The 22442-nt window shown below is 40.4% G+C and overlaps 1 protein-coding gene across 1 annotated transcript in view; it reads right to left on the reverse strand.

Annotated features, from left to right (window-relative positions):
* The window catches only part of LOC139152992 (uncharacterized), an 85854-nt gene that overhangs the window by 43519 nt on the left and 19893 nt on the right, over window positions 1-22442 (reverse strand). Inside the window, 2 exon segments of the mRNA XM_070726521.1 lie at window positions 2678-3307; window positions 3310-4075. Of these exon segments, the coding sequence (XP_070582622.1) occupies window positions 2678-3307; window positions 3310-4075 (1396 nt within the window).

A 22442-nucleotide genomic window follows, 5' to 3' on the forward strand; every position in this document is an offset into this window, starting at 1 on the left:
TTATCTAGAGAAACTCAGCACGCTACTTCCTACCTACCGTAATTTCATCAGTGTATATATGTACTGACCATGTTGCAAACTGGGGATGTCTTTCCTCATTCAGCTGATTGGTCTTGCTCCAGATTCTTCTCCCACCTTTGACTCTGCTTTGAGATTATTAGACTCAAATTAATTTCTTTCTGCCATTTGCTTTAATAAAGTTATCACCAGTAAATGGCAGAATGCAGTGGAAATATTGAGGTTAATTTTAATTCATTTTGGTTTCTGCTAAAGTTAGCTGGCCTTACAATTTCAAAACTGAGCATGATAACAACAACACCTTTCAGAATGTTAGTCATCGGAATAGAGGCCTTGAACTGAAATCTGCCCTTGGTTATGTGACAAGGAAGTGTTGTACACTTTTGACCTATGTAGCATGGGTGCTATGCACACAAATGAACGAGGAATGAATAGCCAGACACTTCCATTCCTATGATGATAGTTCTATCACATCTTTAGTGCCAACCTCACTGGGGAAACCAGACCAGAAAATCAATTCCACAGGAAAGCTAAAGCTAATTTTATTGAGACCAGCTACAATAATAAAATCTGCAGAGACGTGGTAGCACAGTGGTTATAATACGGTACTGCAGGCTAATTCACTGCTCACTTCAGGAGTTTGATTCTGAGTAGGTCAAGGTTGACTCAATCTTCTATCCTTCCATGGTTGGTAAAAGGTGGACCCAGATTGTTGGGGGCAACATGCTGACTCTGTAAACCTCTTATAGAGTGCTGAGACGCACTCTGAAGCAGTATATAAGTCTAGGTATTATTGTTATTATGTCTACTTGTGCAGCGTCTCTTTCTCTTCCTCTTCTTCCAGTGAATTAAAAAGATGTCATACTGTATTGCCTCTGAGTGGATCTCATTCTGGGCTTTACAAATGCTTCAAACCCTTTTGCCTAGGCATAGGCAACAATTCCTGCATACATCATTTTCCTTATTTTCTACAATTGAATTGCCTCTTTTGGGGATTCATCATTATTGTTTTTTTAATGAACCAGGCTTAAATTTAAGTTCTTAATAAACTTTTCTTTTTTGGTAGAACCTTACTTTTCCAGAAATTCAGACACATCTTTTATATTTGATGCTTTGTCAATGCTACAACGTTAACAGAGAAGAGAAGTATGTTTCAGGGCTGGCTGATCTCCTTGAAGGATGTTGCCAGAAATGGGTCTATGTGATTAGAATAGATTTTATAGTTCTGATGCTTCCAGCTAATAGGATCACTTAAGATTATCTAGAAGCCAATTTCATTGAACAGCTTACTCTTCAGTAAACATACCTAGTAGATGGCTCTTAAGGTGCCTAAGAGAGCTTTTTCTTCAAACACATTTCTCTGAAGAGCAAAATAGAATTCAGAAAGCAAGCACAACTTGATCTAATAGTAGGCTGACAAGTCACATGGGCAATCAACCATAATCCTAGTGGGTTGGTGTCTGGAAAAATTCTTTCTCAAACTCTCTAACCTTGGTATTTTGTCACTATTTATTTTAATTTGAAGTAGGGTCAGGGTTTGCAGCTAATGTTTTGCTAAGAGGGTTAAATATTATCAAAAGAAAAACGCTAATCCAATCACAATTTAAGATATTTTGAAAACATTGATTATCTGACGGGAAGGAAATCAAATTGATCATCTTTTACCTTTGAAGTTAGATTTTTTAAAAATTGTAGATGAAAAATGTAGTGTCTGTATGCTTTTGAAGCTTTATGTGAAACAGAATTCTGAGAGAGTTGCATATTATGATGAATTATCATTAGAAACAATTGTTGGCTAATCTAAATAAACTTTTGTGCTAATCTCAAAGACAACTGGACTACTTTTTTTTCCATTGAAGAGAAAAAAGAAGACCTTTCACTTCTCATCCAAGATGCTTCATCAGTTCTGGCAGGATGATGGGGACAATGGAAAAATTAGTTCTGACAGGATGGGCTGGAGGGATCCTATCCACACACACACACAACCCAATCATCTATTGTTAGCAATAGATCTTCTGGCCACTTAGAGGGTTAACTGTGCCCTCAAGGTCACTTGTATCAAAGTGCAAATGGAAGTGGAATCTTCTTGGAAGTTCTCAAAGGGCTGCCTTCTAGACAGGAGATAGGTAATATTCCCACCTTCCCTCTGTTGAGAAAGGGATGCTCAATATTAACATAAATGGCCTCTTTTAACCATCTTTCAAATCAACTCTTGTGCTAGGTGCCTATAAATCCCTTCCCCCCTCTTGTATTTTCCTTATTGCTTATTCCTCATAACCTTTTTTTCCCACCTCTATCATAATTTCCTCTGCAGGGTGAGGTTCAGTTCATATGATCAGAATATAGTTTTATGTATGGTATGCTTGTGTTGCATGGTTCTTAAATGTTGGGTTTTTAATATGTTTTCTTTTAAACCTTAGATTTAGGTTTAGGTTTAGGTTTATTGGATTTATATGCCGCCCCTCTCCGCAAACTCGGGGCGGCTCACAACAATAATAAAAAACAGTACAGTACACAATACCAAATCCAATGCCCACCCATCCAGTTCCAATTGAAATTAATAATCTCATAAAAAACAGTATATATAAAAAACAGGCACACAGTCAATCAATCAACAAAACAACATGGGCAAGGGGGAGGTGTTTCAGTTCCCCCATGCCTGACGGCAAAGGTGGGTCTTAAGGAGTTTACGAAAGGCAGGGAGGGTGGGGGCAATCCTAATCTCAGGGGGGAGCTGGTTCCAGAGGGTCGGGGCCCCCACAGAGAAGGCTCTTCCCCTGGGTCCCGCCAGACGACATTGTTTAGTCGATGGGACCCGGAGAAGGCCAACTCTGTGGGACCTAACCGGTCGCTGGGATTCGTGCGGCAGGAGGCGGTCCCGAAGATATTCTGGTCCGGTGCCATGAAGGGCTTTATAGGTCATAACCAACACTTTGAATTGTGACCGGAAACTGATCGGCAGCCAATGCAGACTGCGGAGTGTTGGAGTGATATGGGCATACTTGGAGAAGCCCATAATTGCTCTCGCAGCTGCATTCTGCACGATCTGAAGTTTCCGAACACTTTTCAAAGGTAGCCCCATGTAGAGAGCGTTACAGTAGTCGAGCCTCGAGGTGATGAGGGCATGAGTGACTGTGAGCAATGACTCCCGATCCAAATAGGGCCGCAACTGGCGCACCAGGCGAACCTGGGCAAACGCCCCCCTCGCCACAGCTGAAAGGTGTTTTTCTAATGTGAGCTGTGGATTGAGGAGGACTCCCAAGTTGCGGACCCTCTCTGAGGGGGTCAATAATTCCCCCCCCCCAGGGTAATGGACGGACAGATAGAATTGTCCTTGGGAGGCAAAACCCACAGCCACTCCGTCTTGTCTGGGTTGAGTTTGAGTTTGTTGACACCCATCCAGGCCCTAACAGCCTCCAGGCACCGGCACATCACTTCCACTGCTTCGTTGACTGGACGTGGGGTGGAGATGTACAACTGGGTATCATCGGCATATTGATGATACCTCACCCCATGCCCTTGGATGATCTCACCCAGCGGTTTCATGTAGATATTAAATAGCAGGGGGGAGAGGACCGACCCCTGAGGCACCCCACAAGGGAGAAACCTCGGGGTCGACCTCTGACCCCCCACTAACACCGACTGCGACCGACCGGAGAGGTAGGAGGAGAACCACTGAAGAACAGTGCCTCCCACTCCCAACCCCTCCAGCCGGCGCAGAAGGATACCATGGTCGATGGTATCGAAAGCCGCTGAGAGGTCAAGGAGCACCAGGACAGAGGACAAGCCCCTGTCCCGGGCCCGCCAGAGATCATCCATCAATGCGACCAAAGCAGTTTCCGTGCTGTAGCCAGGCCTGAATCCAGACTGCTGAGGACCTAGATAATCGGCTTCATCCAAGGACCGCTGGAGTTGAAGTGCCACCACCTTCTCGACAACCTTCCCCATGAAGGGAAGGTTGGAGACTGGACGGTAGTTATTAAGCACGGCTGGGTCCAGGGAAGGCTTCTTGAGGAGGGGGCGCACAACCGCCTCCTTATAAAGTGGCGGAAAGGACCCCCTCCCCAAGGAGGCGTTGACAATCTCCTGGACCCAGCTCCGTGTCACCCCTCGACTGGCCGAAACCAGCCAAGAGGGACACGGATCCAGTAAACAGGTGGCGGAACTCACAGCTCCAATGGCCTTGTCCACTTCATCAGGTGTCACCAAGTCAAACTCCTCCCAGACAGATGGACAAAGACGTTTAGCCCCAGTCACCTCGACTGACTCATTGTCAGTCGAATCTGTTTCACAATTGGAGTCGAGGTCTGCTCGGATCCGGGCGATTTTATCAGCGAAAAACATGTTAAAATCCTCGGCACTACTCTGCAAGGGCTCCCCAACTCCCCTCTGATTAAGAAGGGAGCGGGTTACCCTAAACAGAGCAGCCGGGCGGGATTCCGCTGATGCAATCAAGGCGGCATGATACGCGCATCTTGCCGCCTTGAGCGCCACTTTGTAAGTCTTAATATGAGCTCTTACAAGTGTTCGATTGGATTCGGACTTACTCTTCCTCCATCGCTTCTCCAGACGTCTCTTCTGGCGCTTCAACACCCGGAGCTCCTCATTGAACCATGGAGCTCTACGGGGTCTAGTGCCGCGGAGAGGTCGCAACGGCGCAATCCGGTCAAGAGCCTCCCCTGCAGCCTTGTTCCAGGCCTCAGCAAGAGACTCTGCCGAACTGTGGACAAGTGTATCTGGAATAACCCCAAGCGCCATCTGGAAGCCTTCTGGATCCATCAGGCGTCTGGGGCGGAACCTCCTAATTGGTTCCGCCTCCCTGCGGGGAAGGATTGGAGCCAGGAAGTTAAGCCGCAGTAGGAAATGATCTGACCACGACAAAGGCAGCACTTCTAAGCCCCTTAATCTCAGATCATTACTCAGTTGCTCAGAGAGGAATATCATATCAGGTGCGTGCCCACCCTCGTGAGTCGGACCCTGAACTACTTGAGTCAGGTCCATGGCTGTCATGGTGGCCATGAACTCCTGTGCCAGTCCAGAGGAACCGCCGAGCGACGGCAGATTGAAGTCCCCCAGGACGATAAGTCCGGGGAACTCCACCGCCAGCCCGGCCACCTCCTCGAGCAGCACAGGCAGGGCTGTTGACACGCAGCTGGGAGGCAGGTACGTGAGTAACAAGCCCACCTGAACCCCTAAGTCCAACTTCACCAGGAGGGACTCGCAACCCGCAACCTCTGGAGCAATGAGCCTACGCAGGCCAAGACTCTCCCTGGCTATAATAGCCACTCCTCCCCCCCTTCCCTGGGGTCGAGGTTGGTGCCATACCCGAAACCCAGCTGGGCAAATTTCAGAGAGAGGAACTCCTCCCTCCGGGCCCAGCCAGGTTTCGGTCACACAAGCCAGGTCGGCCTCCTCATCCAGGATCAGATCCCGGATGAGGAGAGCTTTATTTATCACCGACCTGGCATTGAGTAGCAACAACTTGAGCCCAGGGCCAGAATTACACTCATCACCAGTGCTTTGAGTTAAGCTCATGGAGCCTGAAGAAGGGATCGCTACTAAGCAGCGATTCCTCCTTCCCCTGGAACGGCTAGCTCCATGGCTTCCGCCATACCTGCCTCTCCCCAGCAAGACTGGGATATTTTGACCCTCTGCCACCCCAGAGATAAGTGTCCCCTCCCCTCCTGCCCCTCCAGCGTCAGGTGTGCCAAAAATTCCATTCATGTCATATTCATTCATTCCATACATATTATAATCCCTCCCACCCACTCCATTCCATCTATCACTCCCCTCCCATTCATTTTCATTCACAGTATTCCATTCATTCCAATAATTACTAAAATAGTCCCATTCATTCATGCCATCACTACCATCCTCCCATCCACTTAAAAATCCCCACAATAATTTAATTAAAAAGAGTTAATATAAAACTAATAGTTCATATTATTAAAATATTAATTATTAAAAATATAGATAAATATAAGTAATAAAAATAAATATATAGGTAGAAGATATTTCAACTGGTCAGTTAATTAATCAATTAAGCCAAGTTCATATAGATATCATCCAGTCTAAAAAGGTGAGTCCGAGGGATGTATGATGTTATTAGTAGGACAAACAGTCCTGAGTATAAACTCTGTCCTCTGTCCTCCCAGGTTTTCTCTTTGCCACTGTCGTTGTTATCAGCTTTCTCACCTCCACGACACCCCTGGTCTCTCATGGGTCGCTCCAAATGTCTACCAGTACCTCTGCTGTTATTTGAGAGGTATCTCTGTATCTCCTGGTCTTCAGTTATAGCATCCAGCAGCCACAAGGTTTTCATACTGTCAATTTCAATCTGGCAGTTTCTTTCTCACAATCTCCTTGTTCACTATAATGGCAGACCCTCCTTCTTCCAGGCACTCCAGCACCGAGTATGTCCACCGCAAAGCCCTCCGACGTCAAGCGTGCCCACCATGTAACCACTCGACGTCCAGCATCTGTCCGGTAGATCACGTTGTTTTTGGGAATGTCCTGCTGTTGTGGGGGACGTTTTCCTCCATCTACTTTCCTCCTCGGCCCGTGCACAGTCGGCCCAGCATGCTTGCCCTGAACATTCGCACGCTCGCTCGCTCCTTCTCAGTCCCTCTCCACCTCTCCTTTTCCACCTCTGTCCGTGTCAGTATGAGTCAATGCTGGGCGGCAACCCCCACTCTTCTTATCTCTGCCAGCCCCCGGGTTGAGCCTCAATGTAATTGCAACAATACAGCTCACCCCACTGCAGAATGCTCTTAAAAAGTGTGGATTCAGGGCAGAATCAAATCAGCTCGGTCACGATCGCCATTTTCCGAGCCCCAGCTGATCGGGGCTCCCAGCTTTCTCACAGCAGGAAATAAAGAGAAAAGCACTGCCGAGATACAAGGTAACACGATCCTCCGAAACGGGGGAGTCTAATCCTTCTGAACTATCTGTTGTTTTTCAAAATTAACTGAAAAATTTCCCTATATTTGATCTTAATGCCATAGTCCAGCGGAGCAGCAGTCTCTTCCCTCCCTCCTGCTACTCAACCGGAACCGGAAAAATTTGTCACATTGTACATTGTTTTATTACTGTTGTGAGCCGCCCCGAGTCTGCGGAGAGGGACGGCATACAAATCTAATAAATTATTATTATTATGTCAGTACAACACAGCAAACGAGATCACTATGCTGGATTTCCTATTTCATCACCAGTCAGGCGCCTCCCAAGCACCTAGGACTGCATGATGTAGCGGCGAATTATATTTGCTGATCCCACTAAAGTGGCCTTTTGCAATTGACAGATGGAGATTTTGTCAATTCCAATGATTTTCAAATGTCCGCTGAGATCCTTTGGTACTGCGCCCAGTGTGCCAAGTACCACTGGGACCACTTTCAAAGGCTTATGCCAGAGTCGTTGCAGCTTGATTTTTGGATCTTCGTATTTCACTAATTTCTCTAGCTGCTTCTCCTCAATTCTTCTGTCTCCTGGGATTGCGATGTCGATGATCCATACTTTCTTTTTCTCCACGATCACAATGTCTGGTGTGTTATGCTTCAGAATTCGGTCAGTCTGAAGTCGGAAGTCCCACAGTAGTTTTGCTTGCTCATTTTCGACCACTTTTTCGGGCTTATGATCCCACCAGTTCTTTGCCACTGGTAAATGATAGTTCTGGCACAAGTTCCAGTGGATCATCTGTGCCACAGCATCATGTCTATGCTTGTAGTCAGTCTATGTGATCTTTTTGCAGCAGCTGAGTATGTGATCGATTGTTTCATCTGTTTCTTTACAGAGTCTGCACTTTGGATCGTCTGTTGATTTTTCAATTCTGGCTTTGACAGCATTTGTTCTAATGGCCTGTTCTTGTGCCGCCAGTATTAGTCCTTCTGTCTCCTTTTTGAGTGTTCCACTTGTAAGCCATGACCAGGTCTTCTCCTTATCCACTTTGCCTTCAATCTTCTCCAAGAACTGGCCATGTAATGCTTCGTTCTGCCAACTGTCCATACGACATTGAGTTACAGTTTTTCTGTACTGGTCACCTTGAGAAGCTTCCTATTGTTGACCTCCAACAATGCTGACTCTTTGCTCCCCTTCACATAGTCAGCTAGTGCATGCTTCTCTTCTTCCACTGTCTGCTTTACTTGCAAAAGTCCTCTGCTGCCTATTTTCCTTGGTAAATACAGCCTGTCAATGTCACTGCGGGAGTGTAGTGCATGATGGTGCATTATTATTATTATTATTATTATTATTATTATTATTATTATTATTATTATTATTATTATTATTAATTTGTCCAGGAGTCTGGTTATCTTCTCTTCTATCCCTTTATCTTTCTTCTATTCTCTCTTTGATTTATCTTATCCTATACTCTCTCTTCTATTCCTTCTCTAATTTTCTTTTCTTTTTTTTCCTTGAAGGTGTCCTCTATTACCTTCATTGTGTATTATTGTGTATTGGACAAAATTAAATAAATAAAAATAAATAATAATAATAATTATTATTATTATTATTATTATCATCCCTTAAAACAAATTTGAACTAGTCTACTTTTATTGTACATAGATTACAAGCTTTTTACAGCAATATTTGATATTGGTCAGACTGGATTGGTACCAAACAGATACATCAGAGAGAAACTCATATACATTTCTAATAGTAATGGACACACAAATTAGAAAAAACAGAAAACAGCTATCAGTCTTTTTTTAAAAAATCAGTCTGGAGAAAGCCTTTAACAACATGGGAGTGGGATTTTCATATTCATGACTCCAAAGAATATGAACAGCAGTTCAAATTTTCTTAGATGGATACAGAGCACTGATGAAGAACAAAAAGCCATGAGAAGTAGAATAATGAAAGATGAAAGACATGAACACACTTTCTTCTTTATTTGTGTGGTATTAGTGTCATTAGCAAGGAAAATGGGACAAGAGAATAATTTATAGTGAGTAAACAGATTTCCTAAGTACAGTATATATTGCTAGTGCTGGGGGGTTTTTCTGCCTTCATTGTTCTCCCTTCCCCCATTCTTTCTTTAATAAATATTATAAGATGTGGCTTGTGCTATTTTTGCTGTGGATTGACAGAATAGGCTGCATTATTTCTTCATATGATTTTTATTGATGTTTATTATTTTTATAAATTCACTGTGTACAACTTACTTAATATTCTTTCCTCTTCCTATTTCCTCCACATTAATAACCTGTGAGGTGGGTGGGGCACAGAGAGATTGTTTGACCCAAAGTCATCCAATCATCTTTCATACCTAAGGGAGGACTAGAGCTCACAATCTCTTGGTTGTGGGGTCCTTGGTGCTCTCTGAGCTTGACAGTTTTCTTGCAAACGTTTCATTACCAAACTAGGTAATATCATCCGTACACCTCGTGGTAATGAAACATCTGCAAGAAAACCACCAAGCTCAGAGATTCCACAGTTTAACCCTGAGTTACAAAAAATATTCTCTTCTACAGGATCTAAGTCTCCTGGTTTTTGGCCTGCTGCCTTACATTGAGTTCCTCCTTCTTAATTCCCACTCCTGCATACATGCTATCTCTACCCCAACTTCAAGGCTGCTCCATTGCAAGAACGGTTTAATTATCAGATATGGATTAACAAGAAGTTTTGGAGATTACATTCACCCCAAAAAATGCCTCTTTCCACATAGCTTCCAACAATCAATAAGGGCCACAAAGTCGGTCATCTCTGGGTCCCATCAGCTAAACAGTGTTGGCTGTGGGAGAGGGCCTTATCTGTGGCTGCTCCAACTCCTTGGAACTATCTACCTCCTGAGATCTGGACTACCCCCAGCCTACCGGCCTTCCAGAAAGCTATAAAGACCTGGCTTTTCCAACAGTTTTGGAGTCGTTGATCTGATAGCACACCATGGGGATCAGGCCATTAATGATATGCATGGTTTTTAACTGTTTTAATTGTTTTAATTGCTGGTTTTAAATTTTTAAAGGTTTTTTTTAAAGGGGTTCTAATATTACCTTCTATGTTTTACTCCCTTGGGAGTTGGGCAGCATATGAACTCAAGGAAGGAAGGAAGGAAGGAAGGAAGGAAGGAAGGAAGGAAGGAAGGAAGGAAGGAAGGGGAGAAGAGGAGAAGAGGAGAAGAGGAGAGGAGAAAAGTACTTTCTGCAGCATAGGGTTTAATGCTACTGTTGAAAAGATTAACAACAATCTTATTAATGTTTTAAGCAAATTCCGAGGAGAAAAAAACACTAAAGACTTATTTAAAAATAACTGTTCACAGACTTGAAAAACTTAATGGCAGCTATTTTAAGATGGGGAAGGCTAAAATTGTCCTGCCTAAGGAGAATAGCAACAATAAAAATGAATATTTTACCAAGGCTCAATTTGGGAGGGGAGGGAACTCTACCAAAAAGCTATTCCCTGCTGTTTTTTATCATGAGTCATAGTCACTATTGGGCAGTATTCTGCTTTATCTGAATCTTACCCAAGGACTTTTAAAGTAGCATCTATTTATGTAAAAGGTACCCAAAAGAGTTGCTATATCTGGACTGAAATAAGCTGTTCCAAAATTCTTCCTAAGTTTAATTATGCCTCCCTTTGTTTTGTGTTTCATTGTTTACGAAGTTCTTCCTTTTGGCTTCCAGGCTCCATTTTTTTCCTTTTCTATTTTTTAGTGAAACATTTAGCTGCCTGGCTAACTATGTATGTAACCTAGGATTATCTGATTGAGTAATATATAGGGTTTTTAGCTGTAGTTTTATTAATGTTTTAGATTTGTTTTGTATGCTTTGTTTCTATATTTATTCTGTGAGCCGCCCTGAATTTTCGGAGAAGGGCGGCATACAAATCTAATAAATAATAATAATAACCTGCTAAGATATTTAAACCAAAGTCCATGTATCCCTGCAATTCTTATTTTATCCAATTATTTCTTAACCGTTTCTTCTGTTCATTCATGGTTTTCCCCTTAAATTTATTTTTGTAGCATAAATCCATTGGGCCCATTTGTTCTCTCCTGTGGAAGAAGTCTCATAGATAATCCTACAGTACTTGTTCAGAATTGCAAAATTTGTGGAAGATTGAAAAACAAAAATGTTCATTTTGATGGTGGTTGTAAATTTCTTTTATCTTGAATGTTATTCCTGATATGCAATTCTCTCTTTTAATTCTTGAACTTCAGGTGTGGACTCAGAACATCCCAATCTCTTTTCCCCTTTGAATTCTAAGCAAATTTTCCATTCAGGGTCACCTTTTGTCAATTCTTTTTATTCCTCTAATTTTCATGTCCACGTCCCCTGCTGATAACATAAGCATCACAATATATTAGCTGGCTTGTTTCACCATTCATTGATATTGAAATAGGTTCCAATGCTTTGTTTATGTCTAGAAGTATGTCTGATAAAATTCTCTCATTTCTTTGCTGTAGATAGATAGATAGATAGATAGGTGATAGATAGATAGATAGATAGATAGATAGATAGATAGATAGATAGATAGATAGATAGATAGATAGGTGATAGATAGATAAATTTGATTTGATTTGATTTGATTTGATTTGATTTGATTTGATTTGATTTGATTTGATTTGATTTGATTTGATTTGATTTGATTTGATTTGTATACCGCCCCTCTCTGCAGACTCGGGGCAGCTCACAACAATAATACGAACAATGTATCACAAATCTAATATTAAAAAGTCTCTAAAAGCCCCTGATTTAAAAAGCAGACATACACACAAACATACCATGCATAAATTATAAAGGCCAGGGGGAGATGTCTCAATTCCCCCATGCCTGATGGCAGAGGTGGATTTTAAGAAGTTTACGAAAGGCAAGGAGGGTGGGGGCAATCCTAATCTCTGGGGGGAGCTGGTTCCAGAGGGTCAGGGCCACCACAGAGAAGGCTCTTCCCCTGGGTCCCGCCAGACGACATTGTTGAGTCTACGGGACCCAGAGAAGGCCAACTCTGTAAGACCTAACCGGTCGCTGGGATTCGTGCGGCAGAAGGCAGTCCCGGAGATATTCTGGTCCGATGCCATGAAGGGCTTTATAGGTCATAACCAACACTTTGAATTGTGACTGGAAACTGATCGGCAACCAATTTATTTAATTTATTCTTCCTATACATTCTAATACCTTTTAATTATTTCCCAAGCAATTGTTTTTTTGCCTTTCAGATATTCTGGACTGCTCGTGTGTACAAATTAGTTCATTTTCATGTATAAGGGAATTACCTTGCAAATCTTGAGTCTTCTTTTCTATTTACACATCAAGAGCACTTCTATCATACATTTGATGCTGTTCAGATTTTTCCAATTGCCTCTTGGACACACATTCTAGTGCTTCTTATTCAGCATCTATAAAGTCTTTGATGTTAAATATGAATTTTTCTTAGTCCATAATCTTTTGTTTAGTAACAATTGCATCTAAATTACTTTCTTTCCAAATCTGGCACATTCTATTTTTGAAATCTTCTTACTGAGGGATTGGTTTCAAAATAGCACTTTGTAATCATTCTGCTTCTAGATGTAGATAAGGATTTTGATTTTGGTTTGCCTGCCAATTGCCCTGCAGTTCCTTGCCTTGGTTACCTAGCAGAGGACACTGAGCACCAATGTGCGGCACTCGCCAGCATGCGATTTATTGAGCTTTTCGACCTATCTTTTTTATTCAGAGTTCAAAATGTTTTTGTTGCATAGAGAAATAAAAATTTGTTTTCTCTGTAGCAGTTCATTGATTACATAAATGCAACACACTATAGGTTTGCACAAAGGTAAAAAATAATATATGCAGTGTTATCTTCATTTTAGATGTCAAAAGGTTTTTGTGGCTACCAGTGTTTTATTTTCTGTGGGATATGGGTCCAAATGGCTCTTTGAGTGTTTAAGGTTGTCGACCCCTGGCCTAGACTGATGTGTACCAAAAATATCACTCAAAGCCAGGATTGCCAAATAAAAGCTATCATAGTTTAGCCAAGTCATGCAAGCTGACTCACCAGAAAAGTCTCCATGCTGGAAAATGCAGAAAGGATCATCCTGGAACCTGATTGCTGGACAGTATAAAGTCTGACACTGGAATCACCATGGCAGTTCTGAAGGAACCAGTGGAAGATAGAGGGGCATGGAGAGTGCTAATCTATAGATTGGATGAGGGTTAGACATGATTGAATGGCTGACAAAAATGAAATATTCACCATTGCATATGGCTTGTAGCATGTTTAGTCCTGGCCTTCAAGTGTGATCTTTATGGCTCATGTGATCATTGCAATACTATATTCCCAGAATAACTCTCAACATCATTGGATTATACAGATCCCACTGCCATGGCAAGGTGGCAGAGATCATCATCATCATCATCATCATCATCATCATCATCATTATTTTACAAGGCCCACATTTAATCCCAAGGCTATTTTTGAGCCAAGATATAGCTATCACATTACTTTAGGTAATAAAGTATGAAAATACTATTTACTAAGTCTGCATTACTATCAATTTTCTCATCATTCCCATCACCCATCTAATCCCACAAATGACTGTATGACGATAACGTTGTTGCTTGTATACTTATGATTTATATTGACTGGTTCCTAATATGATTTGATTGCTTATTTGTACCCGGACTATCATTAAGTGTTGTACCTTATGATTGTTGACAAACTTTTCCTTTCTTTTAGGGCAGCATAAAAATTGAATAAACAAATAAATAAATAAATAAATAATAAAATAAATTAGCAATAGCATTTAGATTTATATACCACTTCATAGTGCTTTGATAGTCCTCTCTAAGAGGTTTACATAATCAGCATGTTGCCCCAACAATCTGGGTCCTCATTATTATTTATTTATTTATTAGACTTTTACGATGCCCCTCTCCGAGGACTTGGGATGGCTCACAACATATAATAAAACAATACATAACATTTTGGATCCAATTAATTAAATCTAAAATCTAAAACTAAAAACCGTAAAAAACCAGTCATTCCCATTCAATCAATTTCTGTCAGTCCATTCATCGCCCAGGGGGCAAGAATCTAATGGCCCCAAGCCTTGCGACATAAGTGAGTCTTAAGACTCTTGCAGAAGGCAAGGGAGGTGGGGGCAGTACAGATCTCCAGGGGGAGTTGATTCCAGAGTGCCGGGGCCCCCATAGAGAAGGCTCTTCCCCTAGACCCCACCAACCGGCATTGTCTAGTTGACGGAACCTGGAGAAAGCCAACTCTGTGGGACCTAACTTGTTGACTGGTTGGTAACCTGCAGTGCTGCACTCTAACCACTGTGCCACCCCGGCTCTTCATGTAGCAGATGTGGAAGCCCAAATGAACAGGGTACCCACTTGGCATCTTGGGACATGGGTATTGGATGAATTGCCCAGGGAGACTATGCTGGAGGGTTTTGAGATTCGTTGTATATGAATTTACGTGCCTTTTGCCTGAGAACTTGCTTTCCTTTAGTTGCTATCAGTTCTTATGTAGTAAAAGTACTTATCTCTATCAACATGGAGTTGGGGGGTTTCTTTCCAGGACTTTGAATGGAAGTGCACCTGACACAAAAGCACATTTAAGAATGAAAAGTGTAACTGTAAAGTTATCACAACGCTTCATAAGCCATTACTTCATCTAAAACATTACACATCCCATTAATTTAGCTTTGAATTAGCCTCCATCCTGATTTGGTGTTCTCAGCGCTAACAATAATTCAGCAAATTCTCTAAATCAATACTCCATCAGCAGCAATTCCAAATTGTTTCAAGCTGGCTCTCTGTTGCTTTGAACATCTTTTGTCTGCATGGCACTTCTTAAAGACCAAATGAAATGTTCAGAATCTCTGTTAGTCAGTTGTGAAAAGAGATAATATCTTAAGCTGAAGTCTTCTTGATTAATTGCAAAAGGTAAGAACTTGGTGAATATCAATCGCTTTCCAAAAAAGTTTACCTATGCCTCAGGGGAACAAGGTGTGATTTAGAAAAGCTGGTTCATTTAAATTTTAAATAATATGAATCATGGATTTTTCAAGGGATGACAAAAACTAATTAGATTAGAAAGCCAAATTGGATGAGTATTGTTGATGCCCAAAATTCCAATTACATTTTTATATACAAATAAGAATTGTAATAAGAATTGCTCAAGTTGCAAGACACTTGGCCAGTCAAAAGAGCCTTGATAATAATGTTCACATTTTCAAGTATACAGGTTAGTTTAACATTAAAAAAATACCCTAAATCTATAAGATGAGCAGTCTGTACTTTAAACTAGTGCTGAAATTCCATCTCAGTTTATTTTCTTTATTTGCATTTGGCTTCCATATAATAGGTTTCCTTGTGTTTTACAAAATAACTTGACTTATCCCATCCTTCATTGCCTTGAAAGGGCAAATATCCCATGTTTACTTATCAGTGCTAAAGTCAGTCATTAAAAGGCCATCAGCCCAATATTTCAGTCCTCTGAATATCGTATCATTTGTAACAAGCAAATTAATTCAATCTTCCCTTAGAATCAAGAACCATCAAATGGTACAATCAATCAATCAATCAGCCAACCAACCAATCAAAGATACTACTGACAACCAAATTTCCATTGTAAGATCTAAAAACACCCCTCACATTTATTATAAATGTAAAATCAATGAATAATCTAAATTAGTGATGCACAGCCTTTGGGTCTTGTAAGCACATTTAGAATTGTAGTAATATATGAATGCTCTTGCAAATGATGTTGGGGTAATTTTCTCATTCACCAATGGGAAACATAAGCAGTTTCCCAGACCATTATCTAAATCTAATTGCCATTCCTGAAAGATGCTTTCCGTTATCCTTGGTGCTTTTTCTAGGCAGGTATATTCCTTCCAAATATGAAAGAAGCAATTTGTGCCCAGGCAGATAACTGGAATATAAATGACACTGGAAATTGGGAAGGAACTGTGATGGTTTCCAGTTCACTTGGCATTATGCTGAACATTCCATGTCTAAACCAATATCTTGTCCTTAAATGGGATAATTTATAGGTTTGTAGAGTGTGCGGATCTCTGTGAAGTCTTGAGCAAAGCTCCTTCTTAAAATTGCTGAGTACTATATTTGCAATAGCCAAAAGAGGTTTTGTGGCAGGTCCCAACAATATTTCCTGGAAATATTAGAAGTGGAATACCCCAAAACCAGTCCCCCAAGTGGCCAAAATAGGCAAAGTAGGCAAATTGAGGATAGGGGACCCCAGAGCCATTTACAGTGGCAGTGTCTCACAAAGCTAAAGCAAGACCACTTTACATAGGCAAACACCTGCTTTTGCTATCATTGTTATTATTGTGTTGTTCTTTCTATGCAGCCTATAATGCTACAGTATGTGTAGACTCTTGCTATTATAATTACAGGAGAAAATCAAAATAAATAAGGACTGTGACATTTTGAAGAGTTTGTGGCTTATCCCACTATGCCTACTTTTAAAACTAACAAATACAAAAACGTGTGAAGAAATAACTGATTCTGATCATATCTTGCAACATTATAAGCATTGTAGTATGCTTGTTTTAAATGTTCCTTTTCAAATACACCATGAAACCTTATTCTCTCTGCTGTCTGTATTATTCCACTGGAAGACATGTTTCATCTCTTGGAGTTCTGTTATACCACATCAGAAGATAAAAGAGCCTACAGGAATAAATTTGCCCCAAGATAGGGCTGCTCTTTCTTACTCCACAAATTCATTTCACCAAAAAAGCTTCCTTGCATGGAGAGAACCAAAATGGCCATTTCAAATAAAATACCCCTTTGAAAGTCCACAGATCCTTATTCTCTATCAATAATCACACATCATTTGCAGGGATGCGTTCTAACTTACCTCACTGCTGGTTCGCTTCTGGCTTTGCCAGTGCCCGTATGCATAATGGCAATTTTTTTGTTTAATTTTTTTTTTAAAGGCAAAAACAAGATAGTGATGCATGCACAGTGCCAAAAACCCAGAAAAACATTTTAAAAAATTATTTGTTTTTTAAAACATGTCACCTATGGACCAGCACCAATCAAACCGGTACTTTGACATCATCATGCCATCACTAGAGGGTCGCTACTGGTTCAGGCGAACCAATCCGAATCCACCTCTGATTAACTGAAATATTTTGGATTTGAACCCAGACAAGTTGTTTAACCTTAACTTTATGCTAGTAATTAACAAATTTAATGCAGATATGAAAAATATCATGATCTATGAGACAACTGAATATTTTTTTAAAAGGTTAAAAATGCAACAGAGGAAAAAATCCAATACAGTATTACTAACTCTTGTGTTTAATCTACTAAGACAAAGATTCAGAAGTAATTTATTTACTCCTTGCTTGCTATTGGACATAGTAGAGAAGAGTTACTAGTGACCCTGAGGAGCTTCCTCATTCACAAGATATCTGCTAATTTAAATGGATCAACTTATCCGACATTCACTGCTATTTATTTATATTTCATGTTTCTAAATCATCCATTGTACTTGGTTTGAGTGGAAGGTGAGCATTTCTTTCCAAACTCATCCTGGGCTGCTTTTGCAGATATCCATCATTTTTATTTTCTATAAAAGCTTAGAGAGATTCAGAAGCATTCTTGGAAATGAATGTAATTTTGGAACCTACTTGCTCATTCATTAATGCTCTTTCCTTCCTTCCTTCCTTCCTTCCTTCCTTCCTTCCTTCCTTCCTTCCTTCTTACTCTCTCTCTCTCTCTCTCTCTCTTTCTCATTCTCTCTCTCTCACACACACACAATCTACATCCTGAGCACAAGATTTCTCCAGCTACAAAGAAGATTATGCATGCAAAATTATTCATGCCCTTCTTTGCTACAATCCTGAAATAATTCATTTTTTTGCACTCCAGTCACCAGAACTATGGGGAGGGGGGGTTTGAAATCGGTTAAGGAATAGAGTATAAATATATTGGCTGAAATCTCTGAATCAAATCAACTTTCCAAATTGAATGAACAAACATTTTATTATCGCCCAAGACCAGATCGTAAAAGTTAAAACAGTCTGAGAATACAGAAAAATCTTGTTAATGAAATGAATAATAATTCTCTTGTCAGATATGAACACAGCAAATCCTTATGACTTGACACTGGAATGTAACAGTCCTATAGGAGATTTAAGAATGCTTATCTTTTGAGAAAAGCTTTAAATGCCATTGGATTCCAAATCAGATTGTTGGTTGGTTATCTCCAAATCAATCCATTATCTTTGGCACAGGCATACTGTGGGGTAAATGTACCTCTGTGTGACATGACAACTCTATTCATTACAAGCCTGTGAGATGCCTCCCCATATTCAAGCATATTAACAACTGTGTTTTAAATACTCTTGTAGGAAAACATTCAGAGGAAGCTGAATTGAACATCATAGTGACAGAGAGAAAATTCAGTTAGAAACCTGTGGGCCAGTGCTTCTATTCACTGACCATATCTCAAAGATAATATGACTGGCATGATGACAATGCAAGGAAAAATATATAATAACATGTTTGCATAGTTGGGTTTACCCAGTCCCCAAAGTCTGCCTTTTTCCTTCATCTTGTGTTTACGATCTAGACCAGTGATAGCGAACCTTTTTTGGTTCGCGTGCCAAAAGTGTGTGTTTGCATGTGCTAGCATGCGTGCATGTGCCTACACCAATTCCCTCCCCACACACATGAATATTTCCCCATGCTGCCCCTGTGCATGCATACAATCCTCCCATTTCCACACATGCACTGGGCCTCACTAAAGCCTGGGACGGTGAAAAAATTGCCAAATGGGCAAACTGGAAGTTCAGAAAAATGAACTTCCGGTTTGCCCGTTGTGTTGTTTTTCACACTCCAAAGCCTTCAGGGAAGCTTCCATGAAGCCTTTGGAGGGTGAAACAGCCTTCCACAAGGCTGAAAATCAGCTGGCTAGTGCACACATGGAGCTGACATATGGCAAGCCTCACATGCTTTCTGATATGGCTCCGCGTGTCACTTTTGGCACGTATGTCATAAGTTCACCATCACGATCTAGGCCAAAGTTAAATTAGTTGTAGTTCTGCTTTTGATCAGAGCTGCTTAACTATTTATTGATTGCATGCTAAATGAAACTTTAAAGTGGATTGATTGCTTTAGCTGAGCCAGGTTTGAGCCACAACAATAGAATGTCTTTTTTCTGAATTGAGTGTACGTTCAGTCATTCAACTCTCCAGAAATCTGAATGAAATAACTTTGCAAATGCACGTTTAAATGTGTTAAACAGATCTGATCCCATCTACATAGCAAAATCAGCAATATGTCCTATTAATATTTGGGATTTCTTTCTTGCCCTTGGAAGAATTGCAATATAATAATCATTTTTCAATACTATTCCATATTCTTTTTTATTTTAGATGGATGTTATTTACTTTTGCCCTCTGTTATTTCAGCAGCACACAGGGAATCTTTCTGATCAAGAAAATCATGAGATTTTATTTGTGTGTTTCTGGTCATATTTTTTGCCATTATATTACAAGCATTACTGTGATAGTATTGAAAGAAAAAAAACGCTGGATTAAATGTCGCTTAAGGTGAATGCAGCTGAGGAAAAGAAAAAAAAATGGGACCAAGAAAAGTCATCCTCTAAGGCTAAGTAAAACAAACTGCACGTATAGTTATAACGAGTACTAGAAATTGCAGGAATCCGGGGGATAGTCTGACATTTATAAAAGTAAATAGAAAAGAAGGCATGAAATATTGATACTGTCTTTACTGGGAACAGCTTTCCTCAAGATGACAGTAGGGCAGAATATAAGAGAGGAACCAGTGGAAAATTTCTCGCTTCCAGTTTATCATCTTTGCAAAGCTCATTAATAGTCCACAAAATCTTACACAGAAAGTAAAGTAATGTTAGTAATGTTTGACTCCATAGGGGAGGTGTTCATTTCTATTTCTTGGCCAAGGGATCCAGTGTTGTCTGAAGACAATTTATGTGGTTATCTGGTGTTCTGTCTGGGTCACTCCGGAAGCTATAACCAACCCAAAAAGATAAGCCAGACACACCGGTAAAATTCAAATACAGTTTTATAATGTTCAAGGAAAACGAAGCTAACGGAAAATGTCCTTACAAAGCAGGAAAACACTGGAACTCCAAATATATACATGAAGGTAATTGTCCATACATCAATATAGGATTCTTGCTGCCAAGACGAGGCTGTAGATAACAGTCATAGACCTCCCACGGTTCTTCAAGACTGCTGGGCCACAAGCCAGGAACAGAGACGCCGAGAAACAATGCAGGTTACAGGAACTCCAAACTGATAACACTCCACATGGCTTCAATAGCTTGCCTGCCTTATAAACCCTTCCCTGCTAATGAGGACCACACCCAAGCCCTGGTGTTCCTTATTCAATGCTGATAATATTTCCTCAGTTGATCCTTCCTTTGATCTAAACATCTCTGTCGCATGTCAATGACAGCTTGTGCCTCATCACCTAATGACTCCAAGCTACTGGCTGGGGAAAGCCCCTCCCCGGGGCTCTCATGCTGTTCTTCCTCGTCACATTCCTGACTGGACCCTCCCCCATCCGACTGCTCAGCCCCCTCCTCTTCACTGTCAGCCTCCTCCGGGCATGGAGCCAGCAGAGACGCAGCTAGTCTTTGATCTGCCTCAGGCTGAACCACAACATATGGCCAGCACGGCTATATGTCAAAAGTGCATGGAATTATGTTACTTCCCACCAAAGTGGTACCTATTAATTTACTTGCATTTGTATGCTTTCAAATTGCTAGGGCAGGAGCTGGGGCAAGTAATGGGACCTTACCCATGTTGCATGTAACTCAGGTTTTCGAATCCAGATTGTCAGCTCTCCAACTGATAAGCTCAGTGCCTTTTTTTTAATGAAAAGAATTATTGAAGATATATACAATTAAAAAGAGAGTACATGTGAAATCTATTTCATATTTCTTTAAACTAACCTTACATTGTACATTGTCTTAAAATGAACAAACATCATACACAAAAGAAATATTGTCTTTCATATTGCATTCCAAAAGAAGAGCCGTGGAGAAAAACACATTTGTTTTCCTGGCCTCATCTTTTAAAATAAAATTTCACCACACTTTAAAAGCACTGCAATTGTTTAAATTACGATCGATTTTTAATGTGATATATAAATTTAATAAAAAATAAAATCCTTAAAAACAAAAAGCCTTATCAATAGAAAAAAACCTTTGAAAGAAACAAGAACTGCTGGCTTCAATTTAAGTTGAATGCGCGAGAGTGTACTGTCAGAAGCAATTTGTTGATTGTAAACTTTACCTTATTTCTTATAATTGCAGAAAGGGCAATAGTGTAACTCAAACAAACATATCTGCACTGTCTATTGTAACTCAAGAAGAATGGGAAAAAGCAACACCCCTCCCCAAATCATATTAATAGATTGTGCAACTAATTCTCTATGCTTTGTTTGATGCTTCACTTTTAATATTTCATTTCAAGCAACTCTGGGGTTTTTCCCTTCCCCAGCTTGCAATCCTTCAGTTGTGGTTTTCAACATGTCACTACCACAACATGATCCAGGGAATTTTACACTGTATTTCAATAAGTCATATGTAAAAAGTGAAATAGTTGAATGGGGATGGGGTAGAATCAACATTTGGGAAATGAAATGATTCCTCCTCTAAGATGGCATGGTTAAAAACAGGAGTCTCCAAACTTGGCAACTTTTAGCCTTGTGGACTTCAATTCCCAGAATTCTTCAGTCAGTCATGCTGCCTGGGGAATTCTGGATGTGGAAGCCAGTAAATCTTAAAGTTGTCAAGTTTGGAGGTCCCTGGTTAAGAAGGTAGTATATTACATTACATTAGCTCTCATTCCCTTCAGTGCCAAATATTTTTTTTAACCATGTTCGTCCAGGACTATGTACCATATTTTTCACAGTATAAGACACACTGGAGTATAAGATGTACCTTAGTTTTGGGGAAGGAAAACAAAGGAAAAAAATTCTGCCTCTGCCTCCCAGCAAACAGTGGAGATGATATACACTGCTTGCTGTGTATTTCTGTGCATATTAATGCCAGAAAACTTTCTTAAATGTAGTCACACTAACTCGTCCCAATTATTTAAATACCCCTACTCCAAACACGGCTAAGTCAAGGTTTAATTCAGCTGCCATATCTTAATACTAAACAGGACAGTGTTACATTTCAGATTGTATTTTTACAGCTCTTTAAAATTGATGTGGCTTTCTGGAGGTACAATTATTCTCTGCTATTTAAAAGAACATACAATACCACTGGGCCTCTTCAGATCAAGCATTTATTTCAAAAAGCTTCTTCATTATGTTTTCTAGAACAATAATAAAGCAGTCTTTAAAAATAAGTCTAATAATTTGAACATTCTACAGATATTTATCATTATTGATTTACCTCCTTGCATCCAGTTCAGCAGAAAATAAAAATCTGCGTCTCTCCCCTAGCAATTTGCCTCCTTGCAGCTAGTTTCACTT

The sequence above is a fragment of the Erythrolamprus reginae genome, chromosome 1 (genome assembly GCF_031021105.1).
Source record: "Erythrolamprus reginae isolate rEryReg1 chromosome 1, rEryReg1.hap1, whole genome shotgun sequence".
NCBI lineage: Eukaryota > Metazoa > Chordata > Lepidosauria > Squamata > Dipsadidae > Erythrolamprus > Erythrolamprus reginae.